Here is a 24,818-nt window from a genome sequence, read left to right on the forward strand (position 1 = left end):
CATCAACTGAGCAGCAGGAGAGCGCACACACGTGTAAGGCCGGGTTCACACTGGTGAATTTGAGTGCGGGCAGCACTGACTGAATCAGTTGACGCTAGAACCATACAGACATGGCCGTAAATGTTGGCACTCCTGAAATTTTTCAAGAAAATGAAGTATTTCTCACAGAAAAAGGATTGCAGTAACACATGTTTTGCTATACAAAAGTTTGTTTGTTTATTTCATTTGTGTGTATTGGAACTAAACCAAAAAAGGGAAGAAAAAAAAAAGCAAACTGAACATAATGGACAAAATTATTGCCACCCTTAACTTAATATTTGGTTGCACACCCTTTGGAAAAACTGAAATCAGTTGCTTCCTATATCAATAAGCTTCTTACACCTCTCAGCCGGAATGTTGGACCACTCTTCCTTAGCAAACTGCTCCAGGTCTTTTATTGGAAGGCGCCTTTTCCCAACAGCAGTTTTAAGATCTCTCCACAGGTGTTTAATAGGATTTGGATTATTACAATCCTGTTGCTTATGTGTGATATGTGTGACGTATTTATCAACTGGTTTCAGCCTGTTAATAAATTTCTTTCACATAAGCATTTATAATAAATTATATATATTATATTTTTTATATTTTTTTGCTTTGGTAGTGGCTTTTTCTGCTCCATATCTGAGCTGGAGTAAATTTAGTAGGTTTTTTTCATGCCATGCGACTTTCGCACTTGATAAATCTCTGACCACTGCAAGTCAAAAGTCACTTTTTGCTTTGGTAAGCAAGATTTTTATTTTTTTGCTTAGGACACTGCACAATCAATCAAAAAGTCGCACTTGCGACAATTTTAAGCAAAAAAAAAAAAATCTACTAAATGCTAATCTACTAATAAATCTCCCCCGTTGCTGCCACTTCAGAACTCTCCAGCACTTTGTTGCCATCCATTTCTGGGGGCTTTTTGATGTATGTTTGGGGTCATTGTCCTGCTGGAAGACCCAAGATCTCGGATGCAAACCCAGCTTTCTGACACTGGGCTGTACAGTGAGACCCAAAATCCATTGGTAATCCTCAGATTTCATGATGCCTTGTACACATTCAAGGCACCCAGTGCCAGAGGCAGCAAAACAACCCCAAAACATCATTGAACCTCCACCATATGTCACTGTAGGTACTGTGTTCTTTTCTTTGTAGGCCTCATTCCGTTTTCAGTAAACAGTAGAATGATGTGCTTTACCAAAAAGCTCTATCTTGGTCTCATCTGTCCACAAGACATTTTTTCCCCAGAAGGATTTTGGCTCAAAAAGTTCATTTGGTAAAATGAAGTCTTGCGTTTTTATGTCTGTGTCAGCAGTGGGGTCCTCCTGGATCTCCTGCCATAGAGTTTCATTTCATTTAAATGTCGATGTATAGTTTGCGCTGACACTGGTGCTCCCTGAGCCTGCAGGACAGCTTCTTGATAATGTTGCGCACTGTGGACAAAGGCAAATCTAGATCTCTGGAGATGGACTTGTAATCTTGAGATTGTTGATATTTTTCCACAATTTTGGTTCTCAAGTGCTCAGACAGTCCTCCTCTGTTGTCCATGCTTAGTGTGGCACACACAGACACACAATGCAAAGACTAAGTGAACTTCTCTCCTTTTTATCTGCTTTCAGGTGTGATTTTTATATTGCCCACATCTGTTACTTGCCCCAGGTGAGTTTAAAGGAGCATCACATGCTTGAAACAATCCTATTCATCCACAATTTTGAAAGGGTGCCAATAATTTTGTCCAGCCCATTTTTGGAGTTTGACATTATGTCCAATTTGCTTTTTTCCTCCTTTTTTGGTTTAGTTCCAATACACACAAGGGAATAAACATGTGTATAGCAAAACATGTGTTACTGCAATCCTTTTCTGTGAGAAATACTTCATTTTCTTGAAAAATTTCAGGGGTGCAAACACTTACGGCCATGACTGTATAACCATCAACTGAGCAGCAGGAGAGCACATACACATGTAAGGCCGGGTTCACACTGGAGAATTCCAGTGCTGCCAGCACCAACTGAATCAGTTGACGCTAGGGCCAGACAAAGCTGTCCATAGACGGCAATGTCTGCAGAGCGGAGATCTGCCAGAACATTACACAAGTTCAACGTTCAGGTAGAATTTTTTCGAGGAGATTTTCCGGGCGGAAAGTCCGCCTTGAAAACTCAGCAGTGGGTACGGTGCAGCGGAATCCCACTGCCAGCCATGGAACTCTGCTGCATCTAAATTTCCAAGCGGATTTTCAAAATTAAATTCTGCTAGGAAATTCTGTAGTGTGAACCTGACCTAAGGGTAAAGACACACTAGACTCACTTCAAGTGGAACTCCGGTACATAAGCAGATATTAAAGGGGAACTCTGGAACATAAATACTTATCCCCTATTCACAGGACAGAAATACTAGACTATTACATAGAGCTAGTCTAATGGTGCCAGCCTACAGGCCACATTGCAAGCGTCAGTAAATCTCTGAAATACCAAAAACTTTACAGCAAGGTCGCTCTGCCCAATATGTAAACAGAAAAAAAAGGGATTTTGCATTAACTGTTTAGCAGCTGATTTTAAGAAAAGTGTTCTTACCCTTTATAGCCTTTTAATAGTTTTGATCTAAATAAATGTAAGTTTTGTATATACTTCCTTTATGACAGTCTGGTTCTCGCTTCATATCTAACGCTATAGTCATTATATATTATTGAAGCCTTAATATCTGTTTGGAACTCAGGAAATTTACTTCCCCATTTATAGATCAGCAATTCCATCTTTTTGGACTTGGCTCCATTCCCATTGACATACAGTATGGGAGAGCTGATCGCCTGAATCTAGAGTGAAAGCTACCCGATATTTCACATAAGGGTCTTCACAATTCTAAATATATGGAGGAATGGCAACCACAGCACTGATAGGATAATATAGTCAATAATTGCATAACTGTATAAAAAAAAGTGATATGATCAGTCTTACTCTCAGTGGGGATAATTTACTATTGCAAATGTGCCATTATTCTTGCACAAAACAAAAATGACTTCCATGACTTAGAACACAACATTTATTTTGAGTCTTGTCCTAAAAAGGGGCATATCCTTAAAGGGTTACTCCACTGCCATTTTGTTCTGGGTGAGGGCTGCGGGGGTCGTGATGTCACATCCCCTTAATGCAGGTCTATGGGAGGGGCGTTCTGAACGCTGGTGCAGTGGAATACCCCTTTGATGCACCAAATTGTTGGCACATAATTCCGGCATAATAGACAATCTAGAGATGCACCATATTTATCAAAACAGCCTGAGCCACTGAAATATATCTGGTGCATTTAAAGCGTTACTATAATTAAAAAACAATTACAGACATGTCGATCAGACCTGTCAAAAAATATTGATCGACCCAGGTCTCACTCTTGAGACCCCACTGCGATCGAGAGTTATTAGCTGAGGAAGCGGGAAGACTTGACCTCTACTTCCTGGTCGGCCAAAAGACCCTAACATTTCTCCGCATAGAAGTCTAGATGGACCCGATGCAATCAACAACTTTTGACATGTCTGAAACATCAAACGTCGTTTTTATTGACAGCTACATTTTTGATTTACAACTTATAAAAGGTTTCTGAATCTGACTGTGCCCATCTTGGCAAAATGTTAACCTTGCTAATAAAACTTCCCCATACCATCCAGAACATGGTCCTGTCCAGCTGCAGCATCATCGTTGTCCTAGCTGAAACACAAGCTTGGACAAAATCCAGTAAGTGAAGGCGGGACTAGCAGGAGGAAGGGGTTACAGAGCAGCCAGGAGTGGTTGGATGAAAATACCCAGCACAGCAGACTCAGGGAGGAAGAGGAGTCATGCAGAGTGAGAGACACCACCCCTCCAAAGCACAGGATGACAATCCAAGTGTGCAACACATTGAAAGGTAATTGTGATAGGAATATATGGGCATGATCAGGCTTAAGTACTGAGTAACATAAAAAAAAAAAAAATTGTAGGATATGACAGGTACGTTTTAAAGACTATTGGTCAAAGTTTTAGTATCAGTAAATTCCCCCCATAGTGTCTTTTCATGGGAATCTTTTCATGGGGACTGAAAGTAGCTATGGATAAAAGACCTAGAACGTTCACAAACCAAAATTACAAAAGAATATACATATATGAAATATATAAAATACCTGGAATCATGTTTGGCACAAATAGAAAATTAATGTAACACAATATAATAGGTAGTAATAATAATACCATATAGAAAAAGGTCAGGTCTACAATGATAAGGATATGAAGGCAACATTAGATACCACCACAGTGCAGGGGTGCAACTCAAAAATAATTTCATTATTTATATATTATAATCTAGACCCAAAATGGATTAGCAGTGATTAAGTTTAGGGGCTGACACTTCATTATGATCCCTGCACATAATACAGGTTTTATCTTTACTTGTCAAAGGCTTAATAGTGTTATTGGTCCCTACCTGCACCTTGTTTCCTTGGAAATTGCAATGCAGACTTTACCTTTCAATGGGTTCTCTTATTTACCTTGAAAACACTTACAGTGAATAGATGTTCAGCAAACACTTTCGCCGTTCTCCAAGTAGATTTACTTTGTAGAACATTTTGATTTTAAGAAGAGTTTCAATATAGAACTATATGGTACTTCATCTGAATGGTAGCTTTACACCTATGAATGGAGGAAACCGCAACAAAGCGCCTAAAGGACTTTTATAGGTTCTTTAAACAGAACACAATAAGACGTCATGCATTGATCCTGCAGCCATTCAAAATTGTCATAGATCTTTCCTCGTTCTCTAAAGAGTTGTTGGAATACATAAATGTATATATAAAGATAATCTCATGTTTTAATACTGCCCCATATCACCACTTGCTTTGGCACAGCAATGTCTTCTTTTCCGACTTAATACAACATCCTCCTTAGGCACCCTCATGGAATAGAGTGGCGGAAGGGCTTGCCCAAAAGATGTCAGCAGCTTGGTGAGGTCAGGAGGTTTTCATATGTCTTCTTATGAATGATTATCCTGACATTGTATAACACAACACTGTACACACAGATACACAGTCATGATTTACGGCACATGCTCAGATACACGATCCCGAATATACTTCACAATAGGAGTCATAAGAGTTACGACAGCCTTCCTATGACTTGGCACCAGTTCAGTCCTAAAAATCCTTGAGTCGGACAAGTGCAGACCCCTGTTCCAGTCAGATGTGCTTGATACTGTATTTCCCTTTTTGTAGCTGTGAAATGTACAATTTAGACTTGCTGCCATCTGGCCTCTTAAACCAGACCTCATCACTGTTTACTGTCGTGATGATGGCACTACAAGAAAAGACAAAAAGGACAAGCTGATTACACGTGGCAAGATCATATGCCGGTAAATATCTCATGTGTCCTAATCAAAGTAAGAGTCCAGTGCCACAAAGCTGTTCACATTGTAACATGGGTAGTCAAGAGAGAATTTAATTTGTGGCATTCAGGAAATCAAATAAATTCCACAAATTCAAATGACACATTTACTAGAAGAATCTCATGACTATAACCAGATAACAGGTTGTACCTCTTTGTGACCTCTGTAAATCAGCTGTAATCTGCAGACACTGGAAGCAAAATACTTAAAGGGGTTATCCAGGAAAAAAATAAAAATTATATATCAACTGGCTCCAGAAAGTTTAACAGATTTGTAAATTACTTCTACTAAAAAAAAATCTTATTCCGTTCAGTACTTATGAGCTTCTGAAGTTGAGTTATTTTCTCTCTAAGTGCTCTCTGATGACACCTGTCTCGGGAACTGCCCAGTTTAGAAGCAAATCCTAATAGCAAACCTCTTCTACTCTGTGCACTTCCCGAGACAAGCAGAGACGTCAGCAGAGAGCACTGTTGCTAGAAGAAAACAACAACTCAACTTCAGCAGCTGATAATTATTGAAAGGATTAAGATTTTTTAATAGAAGTAATTTACAAATCTGTTTAACTTTCTGGAGCCACTTGATATATAAAAAAAAGAAGTTTTCCTGGAATACCCCTTTAAAGGAGAACTGTAGTGCAATATAACTTATCCCCTATCCGAAGGATAAGTTATATTGCACTACAGTTCTCCTTTAATTCACTTGCAATGCCCCCAGAGGATAAATTAAGCATTGCAGGCCACCTGTATAGTAGATGTGCCAGCTCCTCCAGAAACAAAAGATACCTATAGCTTCAGTTAACTGTTTAAGGTCCAAAGCACGTATTCCCTATTGATTTGGAGGGGCACGCTCAGAGGCTTTTCAATATTAAAACAATGTTCTTTAAGGAAATCCATTTTAGTAACATACATCCCAAACCAGCAAAGCTGGATGGCAGCTTGGTTATCCTACACCATACTGTCAAAAAGGGTCTGAACTAGCCCCCTACATATGGCTACCATCAACAAACATGGACAAGCTTCCCTAAATACTAGCTTGAGTGGAAGTCATAAATGTCAATGTATTGCCGCATGCATTGGATACATAATGTATATGCTTAGTGGTTATCCATTACAGGGTTGACGTTAGTTAATCCAGTTGCACCAGCTTGTGATCTACAGTGGGGCAAAAGAGTATTTAGTCAGCCAACAATTGTGCAAGTTCTCCCACTTAAAAGGGGTATTCCAGGAAAAAAAATTTTTTTATATCAACTGGCTCCAGAAAGTTAAACAGATTTGTAAATTACTTCTATTAAAAAAAAATCTTAATCCTTTCAATAATTATCAGCTGCTGAAGTTGAGTTGTTGTTTTCTGTCGGGAAACAGTGCACTCAGCTGACATCTTTGCTTGTATTGGGTACTGCACAGAGTAGAAGAGGTTTGCTATGGGGGGATTTGCTTCTAAACTGGGCGGTTCCCGAGACAGGTGTCATCAGAGAGCACTTAGACAGAAAAGAACAACTCAACTTCATCAGCTCATAAGTACTGAAAGGATTAAGATTTATTAATAGAAGTAATTTACAAATCTGTTTAACTTTCTGGAGCCAGTTGATGATATAGAGATTATATATATATATATATATATATATATATATATATATATATATATATATATATATATATATATATATATATATATATATATTTTATTTTATTTTTCCTGGATAGCCCCTTTAAGATGAGCGGCCTGTCATTGTCATCATAGGTATACCTCAACTATGAGACATAATGAGGGGGGGAAAAAAAAAATTATCCATAAAATCACTGTCTGATTTTTAAAGAATTTGCAAATTATGGTGGAAAAAGGAGATTTTTTAACTTACCGTAAAATCTCTTTCTCAAAGGATCCATTGGGGGACACAGACGGTGGGTGTATGCTGCTGTCTCTAGGAGGTATGACACTATGGCAACAAAGAAGTCTGCTCCTCCAAGCAGGATATACCCGCCTCCAGGCCCTGAGGTAATCAGTTTTACTACCAGAGCAACAGGAGAGGACTGACCGGTCAAAGAAAAAACACAAACTGTCCGAGAACCAGAAGAAAAGATATAACTGAACACACCCTCGGACAGAGAACCAAAGAGAAACCCAAAAGGGCGGGAGCTGTGTCTCCCAATGGATCCTTCAAGAAAGATTTTACAGTAAGTGTTAAAAAAAATCTCCTTTTCTCTATTGGCTCCATTGGGGGACACAGACCTTGGGACATACCAAAGCCATCCCTTGGGTGGGCAGAAAGTCAGGCAGACTGCTGTTCCACTGCCGCCTGCAGTAGTCTATGGCCCAGACTAGCATCAGCTGATGCGAAGGTATGAACCCGGTAGAACCTCGAGAAAGTGTGCAAAGACGACCAAGTAGCCGCCCTGCAAATCTGCGAGGCCGAGGCTTTGTTCTGGAGAGCCCAGGATGCCCCAACAGAAACAGGTAGAATGAGCCACAAGACTGAAGGAAGGAATCTTCCCCCTACAGCGATAGGCTTCCGAAATGGCAGACCGGATCCACCGAGAAGTGGTAGCCTTGGAAGCAGGTTGTCCCTTACGACGACCTTCCGTAAGGACGAAAAAGGAATTGCACTGACGAAACAAAGAAAAGATAGAGAGGTAATACATAACAGCCCAAACCACATCCAGTTTGTGGAGTAAATGCTCCCTAGAATGAGAAGGAGCGGGACAAAAGGACGGAAGAACAATGTCCACATTGAGATGAAAGGCCAAAGCAACCTTAGGCAACAAGGAAGGATCTGGCCGGAAGACAACCTTGCCCTGGTGAAGCACCAGAAACTGAGAACGGCAGGAGAGAACTGCAAGTTCAGACACTCTCCGAATGGAGGAGATAACAAGAAAACGTCACTTTCCAAGAAAGGAGGCGCAGGGACACCTCCCCAAGGGGTTCAAAAGGTTCACCTTAGAGTACCCCCAGAACCAGATTCAAGTCCCAAGGGGGAGAAGGTGACAGATAAGGAGGGGAAGCATGCGCCACTCCTTGAAGGAAGGTCCGGACATGAGAATTAGAAGCCAGAGGACACTGGAAAAGAAAGGGCCGAACCTGACCCTTAAGGGAACTGAGAGACAACCCCAGTTCCAATCCCGACTGCAAGAAAGAGAGAAGACGGGAAACCGAAAAGGTAACAGGACACAAGACCTGAGCTTCACACCAACTGAAATAAGACAGCCAGGTACGGTGGTAAATTTTTGCCGGGGAGGACTTACGAGTCTTGAGCATGGTGCGAATGACTTTGGAAGAGAAACCGCGGCTCTCAAAACCGCGGTCTCGCCCGCCATGCCGTCAAGCAGAGACGGTAATAGGGGTGGCACAGGAGTCCTGAGATAGGAGGTCTGGACGATAGGGAAGGCGCAACGTTAAGTCGTTCAGGAGCCTGACCATGACGACGTACCACACCCGCCGGGCCCAGGCTGGGCCACTAGAATGGCGGAAACGTCCCACTGAGAGTTTCCTCAAGACCCCGAAAGGAGAAGAAAGGGAGGAAACAGATAAGGTAGGGCAAGGCTCGACCAAGAGAGGAACGCTTCGGTTGTGGCAGGACAAGCAGAGGTCCACGCCTGGAGCACCCCAGGGGATGCAGATCACAGCAAACACCCCTGGATGTAGGGACCAGTGGCCTTGGACGACTGAGGACCGGCCGAGAAGATCACATCCTAGGGACGGCCGAACTGAAGATAACAGATGGCCGGAAACCAGAGTTCCGCACAGGAGGGAAATTCCCAAAAAGCAAGAAAAGAAAGAATTGCCCTAGCCCCCAAAATGATGAAGGGGAAAAAGCTTCTCGGGGGACCAAGACCCCAGACCGGGCGGCCCCTGAAAACATTTCCCCAGCCTGACAGATGGGCAGGGATGGACAGGATGGAACACCCCCGAAAAAAATGAGGGGGAAAACAAAGCCACCATAGAAGGGACCAACAAGACTGACGAGAGAGAACGATCTTGCAGCAGAGAGACAATGGAGACCTGTCACACCGGAAGAAAATCACCAGTTGAAGAGGTCGGTGATGAAACTGGGCAAATGGCACGGCCTCCACGGCCGCCGCCAATCGACCCAGGACATCCATGCAAAAGCGAATGGAAACTGGGAGCAGGGAGCCGAAGGCATCAGACTCTTGAAAAAGAGTTGGCGGAGTCGAAAGCGGGCAGAGGCCGCATTGAACTGGAGCCCCAGGAGAGCGGTTGGGCTTGTCCCAAATGACCATCCAACCGAAGTGAGACAGTCTCAACCTCCAGACCTTAAGACTCTCCAGGATCTGGGTCCTGGCTGGAGCTCCGATCAGGAGGTAGTCCAAATAAGGAATCCCAGATACAACTGTTGTTGTTGTTGTACAAAAAAGGCTATCACAGGCGCCAGGACTTTGGTAAAGGTCCGCGGAGAAGTGGCAAGACCGAAATGGATAGCCACAATAGAAAATGACCGTCCGGAACTGCAGAGCGGAGGTACCGCTGATGACCGGGAAACAATGAGAAGTGGAGGCAGGCATCCTTGATGTCCACCGAGGAACGAAAACTCCCCTTGAACCATGAACACCAGCACCGAACGGAGAGACTCCATTCGGGATGGGAACGCAAGGTGCTGGCTGAGATACTCGGGAACCAAGACTGGGTGCACAGAAACTCCTTTCTTGGAGACCACAGAGAGGTTAGAATAAACCTAGAAAACGTTTCCCTGAAGCTGCATGTCCAGGCATCCCGGAGGGTAAGAGACGACCAACCACCCGAGAGAGGTCGGTGGGTGGGGGAGACCCTTCAGGCTGAGGAAGGCCTACGGGTGCCTGATTGGGCCGCCAAACGGCCGGAACGGATAGCCGACCTCCGGGAGGAATGGGATCGGAAAGAGGAGCCCTCTTCCCATGAAGGCGCCTGGCTGGACCCTTTGTTGGTACCAAAGGTCCGCAGAACCGGAAGGAGAACTTACGAAGGAAGGCGGTTCTGTGAGTCTTACCAGAGGTAACAAACAACTCTTTTTCAGCCCGTCGCCTCACTTCCTGAAGGTGGAGTCCGCATTCCAGGCTTAAAGCCACATGAAGGGACGGTGGCTACCAGGTAGCTTGTGGTAAAGGCAGCACAGTGGCTGCACATGGAAGCAGAACACAGAAAAATCTCCGGCTGCAGAGCATCGGAGAGCTAGATTAAATAAATCCTCCGGAGGGATCTTGAAGACTACCCTGGCGGAGTTGGAAGACCATACTAAAAAGGGCCTTTGACACCCAGGCAGAAGCAAAAGCAGGAAGAACCTGCTGCCTCAAGGGCAGAGATTGCCAAAATATCCACCTTCATGTCCGCTGGATTCTTGAAGGCAGCCGCATCAGCCAACGGCCGGGTAGGTGCCTTAGTGAGGTGGGAGACCGGGGGATCCACAGTTGGAGAGGAGGTCCACCGAGCAATGAGGTCCTTGGCGAAGAAAATACCGCGCTTGAACCTTCTTCGTTTTCTGAAACTTCTTGTCAGGGTGACTTCAGGCAGATACCAGCAGGGCGTAAAATTCAGCGTGAGAGCTGAAAGTCTTGAGTGCCGGTCGGGCACAAAGAAAGGAGACTTCTGGAGCCACGTCAGAAGTTCCTGGGTCCTTTAGATGGAAGGTGTCTCTTATGGCCGCAACCAATGAGTACACCACATTAGGCACATCCGTGCGGTCCTCTGAGTCAGAGGCCGAATCAGAAACCTCTTCCACAAGTTCTTCAGGTGAATGGGAACGTGTGAGGCGGCCCTAGAGAGCGATTAGAGATTGAGATGACCAGGCCAGCCCCATTAGACCCATGAAAAAGGTAGGCCAAAAACTGAGGGTCTCCAGATGTTGCAAATCTGCACCTAAGGAGAAAGGGAAATATACTCACCTCAGTCAGAAGAACTTACCTCATGAAGTCTTCCTATGAAGTCTTCAGCCAGCTTTTATCACCTGCATCATGCCGGGCTACCATGTGTGAACGAGGAAAGCAGGGAGATAGGGTGACCCAGACCCATGAGGTACAAACCCAGGCGCTGACCGTTGGCGAAAGGGGGTGAACAGTGCATATACGCAATGTCTGTGCCCCCTTACTCGCAATGGGGAAACAGTGAGTCGCAGTTTTATGGAATAAAAAAAAAATCTAACATCCCTAAATCTAGGAAAATAATAAAACATAAGACCTGGTCTGGAGAGAACTCCAGACCATGTCCACCTCCTTAGACACTAAGCTTAAAACGGATTACCTCAGGGCCTGGAGGCGGGTATATCCTGCTGGGAGGAGCCGACTTTTGTTGCCATAGTGTCATACCTCCTAGAGACAGCAGCATACACCCACGGTCTGTGTCCCCCAATGGAGCAGATAGAGAAATAAGCATTTGGTCATCTATAAACGAGCAACATTTCTGGCTCTCATAGACCTGTAACTTCTTTAAGAGTCTCCTCTGTCCTCCACTTGTTACCTGTATTAATGGCACCTGTTTGAACTTATCAGTATAAAAAAAATAAATAAAAAAAAAATACACACACACACACACACACACACACACACACACACACACACACACACACCCTCAGTCACACTCCAAGACCAAAGAGCTGTCAAAAGACACCAGAAATAAAATTGTAGACCTGCACCAGGCTAGGAAGACTGAATCTGCAATAGGCAAGCAGCTTGGTGTGAAGAAATCAACTGTGGGAGCAATTATTAGAAAATGGAAGACATACAAGACCACTAATAATCTCCCTTAATCTGGGCTCCACGCAAGATCTCACCCAGTGGTGTCAAATGATCACAAGAACGGTGAGCAAAAATCCCAGAACCACACGGGGGGGGGGGGGGGGGACCTAGTGAATGACCTGCAGAGAGATGGGACCAAAAGTAACAAAGGCTACCATCAGTAACCCACTACGTCGCCAGGGAATCAAATCATGCAGTGCCAGACGTGTCCACCTGCTTAAGCCAGTACATGTTCAGGCCTGTCTGACGTTTGCTAGAGAGCATTTGGATGACCCAGAAGAGTATTTGGGTTTTTCAGCATGACAATGATCCCAAACACACCGCCCAGGCAATGAAGGAGTGCTTCATAAGAAGCATTTCAAGGTCCAAGAGTGGTCTAGCGAGTCTCCAGCTCTCAACCCCATAGAAAACCTTTGGAGGGAGTTGAAAGTCCATGTTGCCCACCGACAGCCCCAAAACATCAGTGCTCTAGAGGAGATCTGCATGTAGGAATAGGCCAAAATACCAGCAACAGTGTGTGAAAACCTTGTGAAGACTTACAGAAAACATTTGACCTCTGTCATTGCCAACAAAGGGTATATAACAAAGAATTGAGATTAACTTTTGTTATTGACCAAATCTTACTTTCCACCATAATTTGCAAATACATTTTTTTTTTTTTTTAAATCAGACCATGAGATTTTATGGATTTCTTTTTCTCATGTCTGATAGTTGAGGTATACCCATGTAAGAAAAATACAGGCCTCATCTTTTTAAGTGGGAGAACTTGCACAATTGGTGGCTGACTAAATACTTTTTTTGCCCCACTGTATATAGACTGCAGATTAGAGATGAGCGAATTTACAGTAAATTCACGAACTTCTCGGCTCGGCAGTTGATGACTTTTCCTGCGTGAATTAGTTCAGCCTTCAGGTGCTCCGGTGGGCTGGAAAAGGTGGATACATTCCTAGGAAAGCGTCTCCTAGGACTGTAGCCACCTTTTCCAACCCACCGGAGCACCGGAAAGCTGAACTAATTTATGCAGGAAAAGTCATCAACTGCCGAGCCGAGAAGTTCGTGACGAATCGAATTTACTGTAAGTTTGCTCATCTCTACTGCAGATCTCTGCTAGAGAGTTAGAACGCCTATAACATTTCAATAGCTGGTATCTTGCACTGGCACCCACACTGGGTATATATGAAATATGTGCAAGCTCTATATTCCATTTGTACTCGGCAACATGAGAGGGATTGGAGGAATAGGCTGTTATCCAGAGTCAGTGAACAGAGCAAACATATACTGCTCAATAAAAAAATAAATAAAAGGGAACACTAAGATAAAACATCCTAGATTTGAATGAATTAACTAATCGTATGAAATACTTTTGTCTTTACATAATTTGTGTGTGTTTTATTTCCATTGATAGTTGAATGTGCTGAAAACAAAGTTATCAACCCATGGAGGTCTTGATATGGAGTCACACTCAAAATCAAAATGGAAAACCACCCTACAGGCTGATCCAACTTTGATGTAATGTCCTTAAAACAAGACAAAATGAGGCTCAGTAGTGTGTGTGGCCTCCACGTGCCCGTATGACCTCCCTACAACGTCTGGGCATGCTCCTGATGAGGTGGCGGATGGTCTCCTGAGGGATGTCCTCCCAGACCTGGACTAAAGCATCCGCCAACTCCTGGACAGTCTGTGGTGCAATGTGGGGTTGGTGGATGGAGCGAGAAATGATGTCCCAGATGTGCTCAAATCGGATTCAGGTCTGGGGAACGGGTGGGCCAGTCCATAGCATCAATGCCTTCCTCTTGCAGGAACTGCTGACACACTATGGCCACATGAGGTCTAGCATTGTCTTGCATTAGGAGGAACCCAGGACCAATCGCACCAGCATATGGTCTCAAGGGGTCTGATCTCACGATAGGACAATGCTACCTCTGGCAAGCACATGGAGGGCTGTGCCCCCCCCCCCCCCCCCCCAAAGAAATGCCATCCCACACCATTACTGACCCACTGCCAAACCGATCATGCTGGATGATGTTGCAGGCAGCAGAACGTTCTCCACGGCATCTCCAGACTGTCACATGTACTCAGTGTGAACCTGCTTTCATCTGTGAAGAGCACAGGGCGCCAGTGGCAAATTTTCCAGTCTTGGTGTTCTCTAGCAATTGCCAAATGTCCTGCACGGTGTTGGGCTGTAAGCAGAACCCCCACCTGTGGACATCGGGCCCTCATACCACCCTCATGGAGTCTGTGTCTGATAGTTTGAGTGGACACATGCACATTTGTGGCCTGCTGGAGGTCATTTTTCTTACACAAAGGCGGAGGTAGCGGTCCTGCTGCTGGGTTGTTGCCCTCCTACGGCCTCATCCACGTCTCCTGATGTACTGGCTTGTCTCCTGGTAGCACCTCCATGCTCTTGACATTACGCTGACAGACACGGAAGCATAGGAACTGAGAAGTGGTCTGTTGTAACCACCTGCAGAACCACTCCTTTATTGGGGATGTCTTGCTAATTGCCTATAATTTCCACCTGTTGTCTGTTCCATTTGCACAACAGCATGTGAAATTGATTGTCAATCAGTGTTGCTTCCTGAGTGGACAGTGGGATTTCACAGAAATGTGATTGACTTGGAGTTACATTGTGTTGTTTAAGTGTTCCCTTAATTTTTTTTGAGCAGTGTATTTTTGTCTCCATTTAATGAAGATATATTTCAACGAAGTGTGTTAGTTTTTAATTCAGTCACTGCTATTATTACATTCTACATCTCTACCTGGTTGGATACTCGTCTTTCTTGTCAATGCAGATGGTCTGCCCCCGACCATACCACTCTCCATTGTAATGCAGACGACCATCTTCTGACCTGGCGCTGAACTGATGCTTTTCCATCTTTACGGTAACTGAGGGCAGGAAAAACAAAAAACACAAGACACAGCAGGGATAGTACAGTGTTCTTCCAGATAACACACAGGGATGCTCCCATCTTGAAAATCTTAATTTATAGTTGTGCCTTAGATTAAGTGTTTAGAATTTTTTTTAAAAATTTTTATGGAGCATTGGCTTGCGATATGGACACTGGCTAGAGAAGTGCTCCCACAAACATTGTGTCTTCGGTTGTTGCAAAGCTACAACTCCCAGCAAGCTCGGACAGCCGGGCATGCTGGGAGTTGTAGTATTGCAACAGCTGGAGACACACTGGATGGGATACACTTGGGTAGAGAGCCATCCTATTCGCTTAAAGAGAAGTGGACTTTGTGGTGAAGCCAACACCAGAGGCAAACAACAATACATTGATAGTTGGCTGCTCCTCCTATAATCAGCAGGTTGAGCCGATACAAATCTATAGTATATGTCGAGCTTAACATTAGAGGAAAGCAACTTTCAGTACATCAGAACAAATGCATTCACATTGCTTATTGAGCACCAATCTGAATGTAATAAATCGGCCATCAATTCTTTAACACTTAAAATTGTTGTACCGCTTTCCCAGTGTTCAGAGTCTGATTCCACGGAAAAGCCTGGTTTTTTCCCAAGACTGAATAAATAAATAAAATAAAATCCTTCTGTAGATTCAACTATCTCTAATTACAGGTGTAATGGTATTTTAAGTAGCAGAATACTGAGCTGTTCTGCATTTAAAAGTGGTTTTCCAGGCCGACATGATTGATGGCCCTCATGATAAGCCATCGATTGCTGATTGAGGGGTGCCAGCATCCCCATTGAACAGCTATTGGTGCCCGCACTCTCCACAGTGAATGGGGCTGGAAGTAGATTGTTCTGTTCACTGTAGCGGCCAAGCATGTTATTACTGGCTTGGTCCAGCCTCTGGGACCCCTCGCAATGTGCGGCACATTTATGTTCAGAACGCCAGCTGTGCTAGGCTTCGGGCAGCTGTGGTTGTCACGCCCCCTCCATTACTGCCAGTGGGAGGGGGCGTGGCAGCTGTGGCCGCTTGTAATCCGCCATGGCAGCAGATTATTCGGGTGCCAGGTCGGAGATAGTGGGGGTGTCTCGGCGTCTAAAACCCTTGCGATCAGACATCTTATCCCCCATCCTTTGGATAGGAGATAAGATGTCTATGGGCAGAGTACCCTTTAAGGGTAGTATCACAGTTTACTCCAGGCTCATAGCGATCTTTGTCTTGCTGCTCCATTAAGTCTATGGAGCAGTGAGACAAAGGTCACCCCGAGCAGGGGAGTGTAAGAAATTCCACGCACATCACCTAGCTTGTTCTTCTGATCGGTTGGGATCTCACATCAAAACTTTAGAATTTAAAAAAAAAAATTTTTTATTTAAACATGTTAAAGCCCTTTCGAAGTGACAGTGCCATCTGCATATATTCACAATCAGCATTTGAGGAACTACTATCAGATTGCCGGTACAACTATGTGAGTGTAGCAACCGCCAACTACTTACCAGATGGGGTGTCAGTTCTTTGCATATCAGGTGCTGCATGCCTGGATGCACTGTGAGGCAATATGTCTCCTGTGGTAAATGTTACATTGTTGCATTACATAGTGATTTTAGTTTTGGGATAAGTAAGTGTGTTTTCCGTTGCACTCAGCAATAGATATGCTTGTCTGACGTGAACGTAAAAGTGTTCTAAAGTAATCAGTAATGTGTTGATAACTTACCTTCTGCCTTTACACGATGAGGACCCAGAGTTGCCATGGCCTGATACAAAAAAATAAAAAATAAATTTAAGGAGTACCTGTCACCAAATAAAACTTTAATATAGTGTTCCCTGTGTAATTAGACACTTTTCCATTCACTTGCTTTTAAAATATCAACATAAATGTGTTTAAAATTTAATATAAAATACGGCTACTAGGGGGCTCTGTTCTGTTCCCTGCCACAATTAATACAGGGAGTTTGGTCTCTTCATGGCCTAGCAGGAGTCCAAATTCAGGAAGTGTTTCTCTGTACTGAGCTTGATTGAAAGCTGCACAGAAAGTGAAAGCTCCACAGATTCTTATGCCCCTTTCACACTATAAAATTCAGCCGTTAAAAGATGCGTTATAAACATCTGTTAGAAAAGCCTTAATAACGGATGTTAAATGTCCGTTACAAAATCCCACTCAAGTCTATGGGATTTTTGATTATCCGTTATGACCTGTTATAGCCCGTCATGAATAATGGACGTTATTTGTGACGGAAGAAAAAACTGCACATGCACTTATTTTTCTTTAGTCACAAGAAACGGGTAAATTAACCGCCGTTATTTTTAACAATAAAGTCTATTGCTGACGGATGAGCCTTTATGTCATCTGTTTTCACCTGGTTTATAATATCCATTATAACTTCTGAGCATGCTCAGAAGAGGTGACATCAGCAGACTCCTGCAGTGCTTAGGGACTACTACTACTCCCATCATGGAACAGACTTTATTCCATGATGGTAGTAGTAATTCTCTGGCTGTAGGAGTCTGCCTGTGGCTGGGGAGGCTACATTAGTGCTTGTACTACTACCCCCATTGTGGAACAGAGAGTCTGTTCCATGATGGGGATTGTAGTACAGGAGCTGAGGGATTGATCGCACCAGGTTTCACTTCTGAGACCCGATGCGATCTGAAGTTATTAAGCAGGGAAGCGGGCGGCGTGCTCGGCAACCTTGCGATATATCGGTGTGTTTTAACTTTCATTTTTAAATCCCCTGCAGGGATCCCTGAACCCTGAATGGCCGGTACTGGAGGAGCCGATCAGGGCTACCAGCGGGAGATTTAAAAATGAACATTGTGAGAAGCAGGGGGATATATTAAAAGCGCTGGAGCACATTTATAAATATATGACCCCCGCCAGTGCATTTATAATTATATATCCCCCGCCGGCGCATTAATAAATGTATACCCCCGCTGGCGCAAGTAACCCCCCGCAGCGCATGTATAATGTACTGTCGCAGGCTGCCATCTATATACATATGCCGGGCTGCGCTATGAAAAGCATTCTAGCAGCAGTATCAGCCGGCCCGACTCTGCTGATAGAAATACTTTTCATTCATAGCACAGTGCCAGCATATGTATATGTCTGCACCCCCCAGCGCTTCTATATACATATACCAGGCTGCGCTATGAATGAAAGCTATCTCTATTAGCAACGCATAGTGCCGGCTGCCGGCACTATAGGTGCTGCTAATTTTAATATACCTTTTATTCATAGTGCAGCACCGGCAAATGTATATAGAGGGGGGGGTGCGCTATGAATGATATGGCATTAACTCTTTAGACGCCACAATCAAAGTTGATAGCTGGGTCTAAAATGAAGGTGAAACCATCCAGGCAGCTTAGCAGAACTGAGCAGGACCATCGCGATGAAATTACGATGTCCCGATCAGCTGAGAGTAAAAAAGTGTAAAAAAAAAAAAATACAAATAAGCCCCTCCACTAATGAAATCTGCACCCCCCCCCCCATTTCCTAAATAAAATAATGTAACAAAAATAATCATATGTGGTACCACCGCATGCATAAATGTTCGAACTATTAAAACATAAAGGTTCGCTAAACTGCACGGTCGATGATGTACACGTAAAACAAAAAAAAAAAAAAAAAAATACTAAAAGTCCAAAGTTGTGCATTTTTGGTCACTTCATATATCATTAAAAAAAAATAATTTTTCATTTATTAAAAAGCGATCAAGAATTCCCATCTAAAACAAAAATGGTACCGATAAAAACTAAAGGCCACGGCGCAAAAAATTTGCCCTCATATAGCCCCATATGTTAAAAAATAAAAAAGTTATAGGGCTCAGAAGATAATTTTAAACATTCTAATTTTGGTGTATGTAGTTTGCGCATCTAATTTTGGTGCATCATTTTTTTTTTTTGGGGGGGGGGGGGGGGGGGGTACTCCGGTGGGAAACTTTTATTTTATTTTTTAAATCAACCGGTGCCAGAAAGTTAAACAGATTTGTAAATTACTTCTACTAAAAAAAATCATAATCCTTGCAGTAATTATTAGCTGCTGAATACTACAGAGGAAATTATTTTATTTTTGGAGCACAGAGCTCTCTGCTGACATCATGCCCACAGTGCTCTCTGCTGAAATCTGTCCAGAGTAGGAGAAAATCTCTATAGCAAACATATGTAAAATAAACATATGTAGTAAAATAAAACCTACATAAATTGGGTATCCTTGTAACTGTATGAACCTACAGTTTACATTTATTTCCCCACAAAAAGTTTTGTTTCACCGCAGATTATGTTATAGAATAAGTGATGTCATTACAAAGTTTGATGTTCTAAAATAAGTGATGTAATTACAAAGTACAATTGGTGATGCAAAAAAAAAAAAAAACAAGCTCCTATATGGGTCTGTAGGTGCAAAATAGCGAGGAGAAAAAAAAAAGTGCAAAAACGAAAATGAAAGGTGAAACAAGAAATGTATGCAAAACAAGAAATGTACTACATTGAGGAAGTTCTATTTAGATCTTTTTACAAAGCCTCACCTTTCTAATAGTAGTCCAGTCTTCAAGTATATCCAGGTCTTGTAACATGTAAACAATATATGGACGTGAACATGTTAAGGATGCTTCCGGGAGCATATATACCTTATTAAAAAAAAAAAAAAACGAAGATAATGAACACTTTTTTTTGCAGGACTCAAAAGGTGTAGTGTACCATGCTTTTGAGTACCACAACTATATATTCAGGTGATCGATTTTAAACAGTGAACAGTAGACAACCTTTGACCTATTAAAGTTCAAAGTTACCGGCCAGTGCGATGTTTTGTCAGAACATTTTCTCAATCTCCTAGCTTTTAGTTTCCTCCCTTCCTGTGAGCATATCCTATTTAACAAGGGTGGAGTCACACATACCTTACCCACTGCAGATTTTATGCTGCGTTCCACTTTATTAATATTGATTTAATAGCATCAAGTCCGTGGTTACGGTAGCTATGGGTGGACTTAAACACTGCATATTTGCTGCAATATTTCATTGTGAATTCTACAGCAAAGTGATACTGTCGCAGATTCAAGGTTGTTTAATGTGCGGCTATGTTCACATGGCAGAATTTCCGCATCAATTTCAAGCCAATACACTAATGGGATTCCAGAGTCCCATTCACTCTGCAGAATCTTCGCACCTGTCTTTCCGCAGAATCAATTCTGCATTCCGTGTTTTGCAAAAATAAAATAAAAAGTAATGTCTTACATTTTTGCGGAAGCATATTGAAGTCAATGGGGCTTGAAGTTCTGCGCAGATGAAGAATTTTATTTATTTTTCTAACTGTGCTGCGGAATCATGCGGAAAGCATCTGGAAATTCTGCAAATACTGGACAGAAGCAGAATTGAAGCCAAATTAATGCGGAATTCAGGAAACGTGGAAATCCTGCTGTGTGATCATTGCCTAATGCAATTAAAATGCATTGGGGAGGGAATATTATATTACAAATCTGCACCAAAACTAACAATAAAATACATGCAGCATTCACTGCAGATTTAGGCCCATTCCACTATATGTGAGCTTGTATCCCAAGCACTAGCTGTGTGCAGACATAGGGGGAAGATTTAGCAAAACCTGTCCAGAGGAAAAGTTGCTGAGGTGCCCATAGCAACCAATCAGATCTCTACTTTCATTTTGCAGAGGACTTGTTAAAATGAAAGAAGCGATCTGATTGGTTGCTATGGGCAACTTTTCCTCTGGACAGGTTTTGATAAATCTTCCCCAGAGAATGTAAAAAAAAACAAAAAAACAACGCAATTATGTAGTTCCTAATTTGCACTCCAAATCCAAAAAGGTCAAGATAAGCCGAAAACTCTTCATGCTGGGGCGGCCTTATTCATCATTCATTTCATGTCTATTTTCAATGATTATTGCCAATAACTGGATGTGACAATTTTCTTAAGATGTCAAGAGGCAAAATTGTTTTTTGTTTTTTGCAAAGACAAATCTAGTGCTTGACTCTACATCGGTTGTTTACTGCTCCGATAATCCATTCTATTTGCAGACTTATTTTTGGTAGTATACACAATCGTCACCATAGAGCTGCCATGTGAGTCAGGCCACTACGATTAGTCAGAGGAAAGCAGAGCTTTAAACTCTTAAACGCTCCTTATGCCGAAACACAATCATAGACAAAAGTGCTTAATCTTCTGGCGTGGGCAGACTTAAGGCACAGTCGGGGAAGTGCATGTAAATGCTGAGCTTTAAAGGCTTTACGAGAATAATAAGATAATGAGTTATTATGGCAGTGAATGGACATTGTGCCAAATTCCTAGGGAGGCCATTTTTCTGTCAAGGTCTGACCACCGACAGCCATATATTGTGGACGATTATGTGATTACCAAGCTATAGAAACATAAGATATGTGCAGAAAAATAAAAAATCCTGTGTAGGAAGGAAAAAAAAAAAAAATTATAATAATTATAAATATTATAAATATATATATATATATATATATATATATATATATATATATATATATATATATATATATATATATATATATTTAGTATGCATTTCATGGAAGTTTGGGCACCTAATAAAAGCCTGTGAGCCTAGCTGCCCCCCCATCCTAGGCCCCGATATAGGAGCAAAAATCAAATACTTTTCTCTCTAATATTTCGGGCAGTAACTGAAGAACAATTAGATCCTATGAAAATAAGAATACCTGCGCTTGACTTGATACTAAAGCATGTGTCATTAGTGGATATCAAAAACAACCAGTGTTTTTTTTGGTAAATCCCCCTATTTCCCAGAAATCTCACCAATTGGACAATGCAAGTGTCCAGGGACACACTCCCAAATAGTAACACTCAGTTGTCAACTCATTAATTAAAAGGGGTATTCTGGCTTTAAACATCTTATCCCCTATTCAAAGGTTAGGGGATAAGGTGTATGATTGCAGGGGTCCCGCCACTGGGGACCCCCACGATCTCTGTGCAGCCCCCAGCATTCCGTGCCAGGCGCTGCCTCCGAAACGGGGATGTAACATCACGACCACGCCCCCTAGTGACGCTATGCCCCCTCCATTCATGTCTATAGGAGGGAGCATGACGGCAATCACGCACCCTCCCATAGACATGAATGGAGGGGGCGTGACATCACTGGGGGAGTGGTTGTGACGTCACAGCCCCCGGCAAAGAATGCCAGCGGCTACAAAGAGTTCACGGGGGTCCCCAACTGCGGGACACCTGCGATCGTACATAATTTCCCCTATCCTTCTGTCATTTATAGACTGACAGAGGAACAGCACAACAGAGTTTTAAGAAGATGTTCTAAAATTGTTATTTCATGGGGCAGCGTTTCCCAACCAAGATCCCTCCAGCCATCCGCAAGCAGGCTGGTTGGGAAACCATGTCATGGTGAGTCTCAGTATTAAAGGGTACTCCACTGGAAATTATTATTATTATTTTTATTTTTTTTTATTGTTTTTTAAATGAACTGGTGTCAGAAAATTAAACAGATTTGAAAATTACTTCTATTAAAAAATCTTAATCCTTTCAGTACTTATCAGCTGCTGTTATGATCCACAGGAAGTAGTTTTCTTTTTGAATTTCCTTTCTGCCTGATCACAGTGCTCTCTGCTGACACCTCTGTCCATTTTGGGAACTGTCCAGAGTAGGATGGGTTTTCTATGGGGATTTGCTTCTACTCTGGACAGTTCCTAAAATGGACAGAGGTGTCGGCAGAGAGCCCTGTGATCAGGCAGAAATGAAATTCAAAAAGAAAAGAACTTCCTGTGGCTCATTCAGCAGCTGATAAGTACTGGAAGGATTAAGATTTTTTAATAGAAGTAATTTACAAATGTGTTTTAACTTTGTGGCACCAGTTGATTTAAAAAAAATAAATTAAATAAAATAAGTTTTCTAGTGAAGTACACCTTTAAAACAAAATCAGGAGATGCCACAAGTCTGACATACATGACCACCTATGGCATATAATACATACTGACTGCCAAGTAATATCACACCAGGAAGCAGACAATCCACTACATGATCTTCTCCAGATATTTATAGCACTGGGGCAGATGGGTTGTCTTATAAAAGGGTCATCCCGGATAAAAAAAATAAATAAAAAAAAATAAAAAAAAAAACACACTTTCTTCCAAATATGGTATTACAACTCTTCATCATTCACCTGAATAGTACTGAGTACTGCAATACCATTCACAAAAGTAGTACAGGAGTGGCGCTGTTTGAAAGCAGCTATGTTTTTGTAATTCTGGATAAACTGCAGTAAAACCTCCCAGATATTAGTGAGGAGGACCTTAATGTTAATATTAAAGTTACTGTTGATGCTCCTATGTTGGGAGTCCATTTGTACTTGTTTTGTACTATTTGGAAAATTATAAATAAAGTTTAAAAAAAATAAAAAATAAACTCCCAGATATTAAACCAAACCTATGAGTTATTAAAGGACAGCAGCATGATTAACACTTATCCCCTATCCACAAGATAGGGGATAAGTGTTTGATCACGGGGGTCCGACTACTGGGACCCCCGTGATCTCCTGTACAGGGCCGCGGCTGTTCCGTGCAGGGGGCGTGCCGGCCGCAGCATGACGTTGTGGCCGGCACGCCTCCTCCATACATCTCTATGGGAGAGGCGAGGAGGCAGCGTTCGTGCCTCCCCGCCTACCCCATAGAACTGTATGGGGACAGGGAGGAGACGGGGCATCACCGTCGACCTCTAGGTCGACGCTACGCGCCTTAGCGCTCTCCATGAGCGCTAATGGCGGCACCCCGTTAGGGAGATCGCGGGGAGGTCCCAGCGGTTGGACCCCCCGCGATCAAACAAACACTTATCCCCTATCCTGTGGATAGGGGATAAGTGTCATACCGCTGCAGTTGTCCTTTAAACACAAATACACAGGATAATTGTGACACTTCGGGACATCAGCCTATTCAGACCCCACAGATCTGAGCTTTTGATGTGTCACTATGACAAATCAGCATATTCATTAAAATGGTAAAACTGACAATGAATATTTTCAGCTTTCAGATATTTCAGTCCATTTGGACAGATTATTTTACAGCGTACCCATCAGATCCCAAATTTTTTTTTTTTTTTTTTTTTTTTAAATATATCACTCAGTACCTAATCCTGACCATGTACATCTAGTTTTTAGCACCTTAATTTATTTTAGCTCATTAGTCTGAATTCCTCTCAAAGGGAGGGGGCGTGGCCTCACTGTGCAGGTCTCCGCCCCCCTCCCTCAGTAAGCTGTCTGCTCACATCTCCCCTAGCATTAGCTAAACTACAACTCCCAGATTGTCCTCACTGACAGTAGCGGGACACAAGCTGACAGTGGGAGGATTTTTCCTCCAGCTGGGAGCGCTACACTCACAGCTGTCAATCAAGGAAGTGTGTCCATGACATAGGTGATAATGCATGGACACAACAGGACTAGTATGTGTCCAAGCAGGTGGGGGTGGGGGGCAGTTTGCCTGGCTTTTTCGGTATGAAATACTGTAAATTTTCTAATGAAAGTAACTGCAAAACCTATTGGTTATACATGCTTTACAACATACCAAAAGTTTTTGTATCTGACAGTGCCCATTTAAGAATTCACTATTTCTTTGGTCTCTGTATAGGTATATTAACTCCACAATATATCTCATATCTCTATTTTCTGTATAGTTTATTGTATTCATTGTCCCCTGTATGGGCAACAGGAAACTACAAACCTCTATTTCAGCGTTTCCCATCCAGGGTGCCTCCAGCTGTTGCAAAACTACAACTCCAGCTATGCCGGACAGCC

General features: G+C 42.8%; 1 protein-coding gene across 1 annotated transcript in view; it reads right to left on the reverse strand.

The window, feature by feature from the left end:
* Positions 1 to 698: 698 nt before the first annotated feature.
* BRMS1L (BRMS1 like transcriptional repressor) overlaps positions 699 to 24,818 on the reverse strand; it is a 37,873-nt gene continuing 13,753 nt past the window's right edge. Inside the window, exons 4-9 of the mRNA XM_056545040.1 lie at positions 23,007 to 23,076; positions 19,561 to 19,662; positions 16,755 to 16,794; positions 16,537 to 16,605; positions 14,894 to 15,020; positions 699 to 5,327 (exon numbers count right to left, since the gene is read on the reverse strand). Coding sequence (XP_056401015.1) covers positions 5,210 to 5,327; positions 14,894 to 15,020; positions 16,537 to 16,605; positions 16,755 to 16,794; positions 19,561 to 19,662; positions 23,007 to 23,076 — 526 coding nt within the window. The 3' untranslated portion in view covers positions 699 to 5,209. The remainder of the gene's footprint in view (positions 5,328 to 14,893; positions 15,021 to 16,536; positions 16,606 to 16,754; positions 16,795 to 19,560; positions 19,663 to 23,006; positions 23,077 to 24,818) is intronic.

The sequence above is a fragment of the Hyla sarda genome, chromosome 11 (genome assembly GCF_029499605.1).
Source record: "Hyla sarda isolate aHylSar1 chromosome 11, aHylSar1.hap1, whole genome shotgun sequence".
NCBI classification, from domain to species: Eukaryota; Metazoa; Chordata; class Amphibia; order Anura; family Hylidae; genus Hyla; species Hyla sarda.